Source organism: Bidens hawaiensis, unplaced genomic scaffold (genome assembly GCF_021521415.1).
Source record: "Bidens hawaiensis isolate Kalapana, Puna unplaced genomic scaffold, B.hawaiensis_p1.1 tig00001206_1, whole genome shotgun sequence".
In the NCBI taxonomy this organism is placed as follows: domain Eukaryota; kingdom Viridiplantae; phylum Streptophyta; class Magnoliopsida; order Asterales; family Asteraceae; genus Bidens; species Bidens hawaiensis.
The window spans coordinates 2191839-2202328 of record NW_027491069.1 but is presented as its reverse complement, the minus strand read 5'-3'; the positions used below and the strand labels follow the sequence as shown (position 1 = coordinate 2202328).

Here is a 10490-nt window from a genome sequence, read left to right as displayed (position 1 = left end):
GAAGCTAATTTGATCGGGTGAGCAACGTCGTTTGGCGTAACCGTTGAGAACCTTTTTAGCGACATCACTCGATGCCTACATGGTTACTTCAAAGAAGATAAATTAGTTCGTATAATTAGAAAAAGAACTAAAATCTAGTGTTGTATTACAATCACCTTTTTATTAGCTTTTCAGATAAAGTTAACAGTAAGTTCTAAAAGCCCAGCTGTTGTAAATTGTTAAATATGACAATTTACCTACACAATGAAAACAAATAGTGTTAGATTCGAAAGACAAACATGAGTGAACTCAATTGTTCAAAGCTTCCTAAGCTTACAATGAATTGCTTTATAGATTTTGGTAACTAATCGACTAAATTCAGTTTTAACAACCCCCCCCCCCCAACCATAATATGCAACAATTTGAGCCAAAAATGAAATTTGATAACATATTAACATTACCTGTACAAAACTGGAGATAGAAAGAAGTGGCTTGTCTTTGATCTTTTGATTTGTGGCCTGAAAATTAAGAAAGAATTGCATGTTAATGACAAAGCCCATTCTCAAAGCAATGGCCAAGGTGGTGAAAAAAGTCCTTGCCAACCTACCATCTCTTTTTCTTTTTGGGTCCAGTACCATTCTCAACGCATAAAAGAAACAACTTATTCATCTTTATTGATTCTTACTGTTAGGTGGGCTAGCCAGTGTTGAACCATTACCTGATTCAGCCACTTTTGACCTGTTATGGTTGACAACAACCTTTAAGCCGGTAAGCAACCCAAGAAGCTTTGACCCTTTAACCAAACCGGACAGTTTGGACCTGTTAACCAACCCAAGCAGCTTTGACCCTTTAACCAAACCGGGCAGTTTGGACCCGTTGACCCAACTGCACATAGAAAGCCCATTTTGCAGACCTAATCTGCCGAAAAATAAACATGCCTTTGAAAACTAATTGCCCCTTTTAAATTAATCAAAAACATGCAAATCCCAAACCAACCAGGTATGAAACTGGGATATAACAAAACGTACTAATACAAAGTCTACCAACAGTTGTCTAGCTTTTTGTTCTTCCTACTTTTACAGTATATAACAAAAAAAGAAAAAAAACATAAAGCTGATAAGTGAAATCAATCAAGGTAATGGAAAAAACCCAAGAAAATCTAATACGAGTTTGGATGAGTTCATAGTTCCACTTTCGATTGTTACGAATTAGGCATCCTCCGATCAGAACAAATTGAAACGTTCTCGAGTCCAGCACGCGAATCGAACAGATGATACACTGACCAATCGATTAAGATTCTATGAAGTGATAAACTGATTTAGGGTTTTATAGCTTGCCTCCCTAATTTAATTAGTACAATACGTGAAATCAAACACGTCAGACTCACTCAGTAAACTTACTCTGAATTTCCAAATGAAGCAAAACATTACCGTTAGGCGACTTCCTGATTATCGAACGGAATAATAATCGGAAAGTGATAAAGAGTGACGCAGTCGTTGAAGAAAAGACGGCCATGTACATCATTTTAAAATGATTTTAAACAAGCTACTTATCATAATGCGACACCAGCTTTTTTAAAAACCACAATTTTACTCTAATATTATACATTCTCAGACCATTTTATATTTCCACATCATTACTTACTTTTACATTTACTTAAATAAGAATTTTGTAATACTATTAAATATTTAATTTTATAATTTTTATTTAAATTAATGGTGAAACACGGGTTATATGAGTAGGACTTCTTGTAACGGTTTTTTTTGTTAGGACTTCTTGTAACGTTTTTTTTTCTAGGATTTTTTGTAATGTCTAGGACTTCTTGTAACCTTTTTCTAGGACTTCTTGTAACGTGTTTTTTTCTAGTACTTTCTGTCATGTTTTTTTATTCGAATTAAGTGTTGTAAAATAGATAATAAATCGTTAAAAAACTAGGCGTTTTTAAAAAACTAGTCATTAAATAATTTAACCGTTAAACTAGCCGTTACATAAAAAATAAACAAACAAAAAAATACATTATTTTTTAAATAAATATAAAAATATGTATATGCATAATATTTTAATATATTTTATAAATATAAATATGGATCTATATATATATGTGTGTGTATGTGTGGTGAAAGATGTGTGGGACCCATAATAGGTGGTTTTTGATGGTTTGATTTTTCAAACCTTAAAACTTGGATTGTGGTTTGAATCAACCACTTCAATGGTTTAGGTTGGTTTGAACCAACAAAAACCAACCATTAGAGATGGTCTAAGAAAGGGAAGCTGTGGGGGGACGCATGGGTGAAAATTATTATGCACAAACAGATCAAACAACACGTTGAAGAAAAGCAACTTCAGAAAAGAATGATGTTATCAATTGTACACCCGGCTTCAAAATTTGTAAATAACCTGTAACTACCCATGTGAAAAAACGAATTATGTTAGACACGTGTTGACAGCTTATTGGTTTATCTTGTTAACTGTTGATGAACATTAATTGATGTGAGATAACCGCTTGATGCCTTTTAATATATATATATATATATATATATATATATATATATATATATATAATGGTTACATTTGCATTTTTGGTTCTAAATTTATAAGCATTAATTAAGCAATAAAATACAAAACAAAATACAAAACAAGGACTCGTGGTACTTCAAAATACAAAACAAAATATACTTGCCTTCAAGGCATTTGTAATCACATTGAAGAACTAGCCACTCAATTTCTAACATATCCAGTTCAAGCACCCGCCCACCCCATATTATTGGTGTTACTCCTTGGCTTCTCCATAAACAAGCACCCGCCCACCCATATTATTGGTGTTACGCCTTGGCTTCACCATAAACAAGCACCCGCCCACCCCATAACCGTCGTCGAGTAACCGGCTATGCCTGCAAATGCCACCGGGTTTCCGAAAAGCAGTATTAAAATGACAACAGCTACGTCCCTTTTTCATTCCTGGGTACCTGATCATTATTTATCAAGTTCATTTAGTTCCAAGACAAATATGAAGTTTTGGTAAACTGTTTTGACTTTTTAGGTCAAACAAACTAACTATTCAATCTCAACTCGAATATATGAGAGAACTCCTGTTTTGGTTCATGTGATTTGTTGTTTTTAACTATTTTGGTCCAATAGATAAACCTTTAACAATACGAGTCATTAAAGTTTCATCCAGATGAGGGGTATTTTCATCAATTTATAATTCTTTAAATCCCCTTTCCCTTTTAAGGTGATAAAAACTATAATAATTGTTAATTAGTATTATCTATAATATATATAAACGAAGACACAAAAATCCTACGTGTCACGAGATGATCGCTCCCCCATTTATGGAAGCCACCAGATTGCTTAATTTCAAAACGGTGAACTCTCGTTGATTTTACCTGGTTTGACCCAGATAACTCCCCATTAACTTTACACGGGTCATAATACCTCCTTATCCCTTTCCCTTCTCCTCAAACCTGCGTTCTTTGGCCTTCTCCAACAGACCTAGGGTTTGTTTCTCAAATACAATTCACCATTTTCTTCACAATCCAACGGTTACACTCACCTAATTCTTCAAATTTCATTATACATAATATACTACTCTTATGTATTCATATATTATGAGCGCCTATCTCAGCTAGCTATTCAGTTTGAACAATTAGGGATGTTATATTATGTGAAAATCTACAATTAATATTGTTAAAGCTTGACTAATTTCTTTCTTCAATGGATTATTTTGAATGTTCATGGGTTGTTACCCTTCCTTACCACCACCAAACCTTAAACATTGTTCATCGACATTTTTCCCCAACAGACTCCTTTTGTTGTCATAGTTTCTATCAAATCTTCTTTTAATCCTACCTTCAATTAACCTTTTGCAGTCACAGTTTCTATCAAATCGATGTATCATTGACGCAGGAAAAATCCGAAAGAACCCGTCTGTCAGTTCTCTGTTATCGCGAATATGCTGAAGAATATCGATCCGTTGGATAGGTCGGTGATCTCGAAAGGCGTTTCGGATGCCGCGAAGGATTCAATGAAGCAGACGATTTCCACGATGCTTGGATTGCTTCCGTCGGATCAGCTTACGGTTATGGTTAGGGTTTCCAAACGGCCGCTTCAGCGGTTGCTGTCGTCGTCGTTTATCACAGGGTAATGCGTGTTTTATTTGTATAGGGTCCACAGTTTATGAAAATTGCTTTACTGGTGAATTTTGTCATGATATTCTTCATAATTTAAGTGGCATTCGGCTTCATTTATTTTTTTTTATTTTAACGAATTAATTGAGTGATGTTACCAAAAAGACTGTTAAGCCTGTTAATGGCATGAATTGCTCGAAAGTTGCTATTATGTCAAATTGAACTATATGCTCTAATTTAGTTATGATTTAAACATAGCTAGATCAACCAAAACACGATATGTTTATTATACATGACTGCAGAACATATACATGATTGCTTTTATGTCGTGTTTGGGGTCATTGTAGCAAAATAGTTTAAAATTTTGTTTATTTTTCGCAGGCTTTTGAGGCAAGTATTCTGTGGGTCAACTGCTCACAACTATGCTTCTCTCAAGCTCCATGGGGTGGGAAAAAACTTAGTGGTCAAGGCTGTGAACTCGGAGAATGGTAATTATTCTATAAAATCTTTATTTGTATTTTATAATTTGTAAATCTGTTTGGGGATATATAAAATCTTAATTTGTATTTCCAAGCTATTAAATTTAATTTGTAGCTGCATATAATTTAAATAATTAATATTCCTTCAACAACAATAATAATTTAATTCAAATCCCTATTTAATCCTTCTACATACAGTATGTTAGATTTTTATTATAGTTAAATTAGTTGATGTTATAACTGAAGAAGCCTCATATATACATATATACTTTTAATATTCCCTTTGAAAAGAAACTCTGCTTTAATCTCCACTATCTCCCCCGGCTCCTTTGTATGTCATCCCTCAATTATGTTTTCAACTTGTGTTTTAAATAATCAACTTCTTTTTCTTTGATGGAGATTTAGAAACAAACAACTTCTATACTTCATATTTCATTATAATCGATATGACAACTTTGTTTGCCATGTGCAAACAATAATACTAAAACAAGTTATACATTAATTTTAATACTAAAGCAAGAAGATATAATGTATAACTTGGTGATGCTAATATATTGATTTAACAAACGTTCATTTAAATAATGCCTATGTACGTGTTCGGGTCGGGATGGGTTCGTGTGTTGGACCGGTTTATGTTTTAAAAACATAGATGAGCTGATCTTGTGAGGGAGTTAATGATACATAGTCACTGTACGTTTATACCTATGTACGTGTTCGGGTCGTGACGGGTTCGTGTTAACTGTACGTTTATGTCTATGTACGTGTTCGGGTCGGGATGGGTTCGTGTGTTGGACCGGTTTATGTTTTCAAAACATAGATGAGCTGATATGGGTAAAGTTTTATTTCTGACCCAAACGAACTAATTTGAACGGGTCGAAACGGGGTTGGTTCGAAGTTATATATACTCATCCGAGTAACTTGCAGGTTGAAATTAATTGAACCGGTCGAAACGGGTTTGGTTCGAAGTTATATATACTCATCCGAGTAACTTGCAGCTATTAATTAATGGTATTTTGACTTTATAAAGTCAAATTATGTTATTTATTCACTTTTTTAACTATTATTAGTTTAAATTTTAAACATAAATTTGATAAATTTGGTGATATAGGTATGATTATGTTAATTAATAGATATTATTATTTTAGTCTTAGTCATATCCTCGTAATATATATGATTTGGAAACAATTTCTAATAAGATTTAGGAGATGTATTAAATTTAATTTGTAGCTGAATATAATTTAAATAATTTATATTCCTTAATAATAATTTAATTCAAATCCCTATTTAATCTAGGGTGTATATTTATCTATTATAAGTATAATACAACTCATATACGGTAATCATTATAAATATACAGCCATCGCAACCTCTGTTACAGCCATCGATACCTTTGTTTCTTCAGCATCCACCAATACAAGTTGCAAGTTCAAAGCAAATCGTTCAATCCAGCTACATACGGTATGTTAGATTTTTATTATAGTTAAATTAGTTGATGTACGGAGTTTGTGAACAATTGAAAGAAGCTGTTGATTAATTGTTGTAATATGTGATATGATATGATGTTGATGCATAAATGTGATGTTATATGCTTAGGTGTCTGAATTCATAGTTTATTAGTTAGGTTTGGATATTATATATTCTGATGAATTTGTATTACTTATATGGGTTTTGTACTGTACGGAGTTTGTGAACAGTTGAAATAAGCTGTTGATTAATTGTTGGAATATTATGATGTATGATTATCTGTGTCAATTAAAAATTGGAATAAGTGTGTATATACCTCAAAACAACTCAATTTTTTTATAGGGGAATTTTGAAACATAGACATAACTAATCCCTATCATGTTTACGAAATTTTGATTTTTTTAAAACAGGTAAAACTAATTTGTTTATGTATTTAATTTTACTGTTTGATTTAATAACCTTTTAAGTTTGATTTGGTTATTATTTTGAAGTGTTGGAAACTAATTGTGTATAACTTACATGTATGCCAGTATATCTTTGTTGCACCAATATTTTTTTAGAATGTAACTTGGATTAATATTTTTTTAGAATGTAACTCGATTGAGCATTTGAGAAAAATATATCTTTAAACCAGATTTAATGATTTGCACTCCATTACTAATTTGTTATTCCCAATTTTTTTTCCTTCCCGACTTGAAATTGTTGAACTCAGTTTTTAGAAGCTAATTATGTATAACTTTTAAATGATAATAATTATTTTTTTATTAGTGATCTGCTTTTGATTGATTATTTTTGGATTGATTAGTTTTCTTTATTTTAGGTTTTTTTATATGTATAACTTTTAAATGATTATTTATAGAATGGATACCAAAAACTTAAAGATGTTGAATGATCTTGGTGATGCTAATGACAAATCAGTTATGTTAGTAAGGGTGATAAGGAAGTGGATAAACCATGTACTTGACAAACCTTTTATTGTTATTTCTTTGGATTTGATATTACAAGACGAAGAGGTAAGTCTTGATTATAACTATAATAATTACATTATGTTTTGTACCAAATAAATGATAATATGTGTTACTTTTTGTTTCTTTAAGAGAAATAAAGTTCATGCTTCTATTCCAAAGCAACTTATAAACTCCTTTGATAACAAGATAAAAGAATCTAGTTGGTATAAAATATCAAAAGCAAGTTTTGTACCTTATGCTGATCTGTACAAGTATGTGAAAAACTCACATAGAGTAAATTTTTCCAAGACGACTGATGTAAAAACTATGTGATGATTTTGTCGGCAAAATTAACGCATTCAACTTTACACCCATTGACACGCTGCTTTCTGGAACAATCGCTGCTGATACATGTACTGGTTAGTACATTTACATACCAAGTTTTAATGTTAGATTTGTATTGACTCTCACATTGACCTAATAATAATAATAATAATAATTAATGTTTTGTTCATAGTTATCAAAAGCGATTGAATTTTCCTCATGAATTTAAAAACAAGTTTTAATAAATTCCACAAAGTTTAAATAAATTAGATATTATTTTTAGTGTACTTTAAAACCAATACATAGCTAAGTTTGGATCTTGTGTTATTTTTATTCCTTTTGATTTTGTTGATATCTTTTGATTTATCACTTAGCGCATTTAATAACTACATTTATTATTTTGTTTATGTTGTGAACAGATGTTATTGGAATTATTCAAGATGACAAATTTAGAGATATCATAAAGAAAAACGGTGTCCTTGCCAAACTATTAGATATCGACTTATATGGAAGCAAGTAAGTATTTTCATACTAAAAGAATTATGCATTGAAAACTTGTTAGTAACATTTTTTATATATTTATTTCAGTGGCAATAAAATCGGTATCACTTTATGGAATTCGTATGCAACACAAATTCTATCTTACATTGAACAAAATCCACAAGAAGCAGCGATGGTTGTATTTTACGCTTTGCTGTATACAAACCTTTTTATGGTTAGTTAATAAAATTTATTTTTTACTATTAGCGTGTTAATTTGTATTAAAAATATTTATAACAGTTTGGATTACATATTCATATCAATGTTGTTATCGTTTTTCAGGTAAACCTTGTATCTCTAACGCAAACGGTGTTGCGAAGTTAATCCTTAATCAAGAAATCCCAGAGATTGTTGATTTTAAGAACAGGTAAAACAGCTTTAAATAACTTTTAAAATAAAATCCATATTTTAAATTCAAGCATATGTCGTTTAGCTAACATTTTAATGTTTATTTTTAGCTTGGTTCAAATGCTTGCCTCTGAACCGTCTTCAAGCGCTTTGCTAAGCCCACCAACTATTCGGGATTCGTTTCTTGCTGAATTTGTTAATGACACGGAGTTCAGTCATAATGGAGAAGTTGAAAATATAAGAACAGTAATGTTTAACCGTTATCTTTATATATATTATAGATGCAATTTTATTATAACCATTCTAAATTATAAATTCTGTTTATGTGTTTTAGACCAAAAAAGTTGTCGTCTGTGGAACCATAATGCCAGCATCTAACTATAGTCGTTGGTACTATATTGGCTGTAAAGTGTGTGCTACAACGCTGAACACCGAAAACAAGGTAAGCCATGAAGATGAGATCGATGGGGAGACATCGTTGAATCAATTCAAAGGAACATATAAATGCGGCAGCCAAAAATGCAACAATGCTATTGTAGATGCAGTTGCCAGGTTTGTGAACAATAACGTTTGATGATAGACATAAATACTGTTTACGCTTATAATAAGATAATATAGTTATTGTCTAACAACGTTAATCACCATTAATGCAGGTATCGAGTCCCCTTTGATGTTCAAGACTCAACTGGATCACTGTCGTTAACTTTATGGGAAGGACAAGCGTTTCCCATGTTCAAGATTACTACTATGGATCTGTTTAAGAGATTGGTAGAGGTAAGTTTTGTTATACTATAAAATAGCATTTCAATATATGGTATAACTTTGCAATTAAATGATAATTATAGTATCAATATTTTAAATTTTTGCACAGAGTGGTGCTAATACTGAAGAAATTCCTAAAGAGACACGATATTGAGGGTCAAATTTTCGCTTTTAAGATCAACATTCAACAATACAATCTACTGAATGAAGGGTCTTCCTACAATATTTTTAGACTTACCAAAGATCCAAACATAATAAATGAGCTGCAAAAGAAGCATGAATTGAATCTGGTAAGATATTTCTTAATTAAGTTATTGGTTTTGGTTTGTACATGTTTAAGATTTCTGATATCTACTACATACCGTATTTCATAACATAAACAATATGATTATTTGTGTTCAAAATTCTCAGGAACCAACTTTAGATTCAAGTAATGAAGATTCCGTTGGACATCCTGATATAAACCTATCTGATAAGGTATGCAGTATAGATTAACTTTGTTAGAACGAGTACAAGTATACACATAATTTATAAAGCTTTTTATGAAACTTTAAATTTTGTTATTAGGATTCTGTTATTATTGAAGATGATGATGTCACGCCTTTGGAAAGAAAGACATCAAAGGCATCAGCTGTCAACTAACAAAACAAGGACAAGAATGCTGAAACCGCAAAGAGGAAGGTCCAAGATGTGTATGATGTTGATAGCGTACCTCAACAGTCAACTTCGAAACAAAAAAGATCATCAAAAGTTCAAGATTCTGGCAAGAACCACCTCTTAACACCTAAAAAGGAGAAATAAATTATCGTCTTTATTTTTTAATAACTATGTAAAACTTTGGATTGGTTTTTATTTGGTTATTTCAAGCTTCTTTAAGTACTTTTTATTTTTCGTTCATGGACAATTTTGCATTGCAATTGACTTGACATTATTTCCTATATATCTTGTAGAAATTACTACCCGAAGAATATTCAACACTCAAACTTGTAATTCTACTAATGGTAATACAATTCAACTTAAAAAATAAGATTAATAACAATGCTATGTTTTGCTCTAAGTTATATCAACAAATAATTTAATATTACCTTTAGGAACTCAAATAAAGAAGATGAATCGTTTTAAAAGGAAGTTGCTTTTGGATGCAAAAAGAGGAAAGGTTAATTCTACCAATGTAGCAAAAGTAAATCGTATGAGAAGAAAATTAATTTTGGATTTCAGGAGAGGAAAACATGTTTCAATGTCCAATACGGCCACATCATCGAAGTAAAACGCTATGATTAGTACCGGAACTTCTGCAATTACTCATTCAAACATAGGTATCTTAAACTTTAAACTTTATTACCTTTTGTTGATTTAACTACTAACACGTTTTTCCAATACATTTTTAGGCATTGAAACAGACATCTCCGCGACTAAACAGAAACGTATAACTAGGAAAATAAAAATGGATGGCAAGCGAAGAGGGGAACGTTGTATGCCCGAGAATAACGAATTTAATGGAATTTTCAAAGGTTGGTTCA

General features: G+C 31.5%; 1 protein-coding gene across 1 annotated transcript; it reads left to right on the top strand.

Moving 5' to 3' along the window:
• Nucleotides 1-3931: 3931 nt before the first annotated feature.
• LOC143563953 (uncharacterized) lies at nt 3932-9612 on the top strand. The gene is made up of 10 exons (XM_077051371.1): nt 3932-4119; nt 4488-4594; nt 7740-7836; nt 7909-8039; nt 8143-8227; nt 8319-8454; nt 8543-8760; nt 8862-8982; nt 9382-9447; nt 9538-9612. The coding sequence occupies exons 1-10, from the start codon at nt 3932-3934 to the stop codon at nt 9610-9612; spliced, it is 1224 nt and encodes a 407-aa protein (XP_076907486.1).
• Nucleotides 9613-10490: the final 878 nt, after the last annotated feature.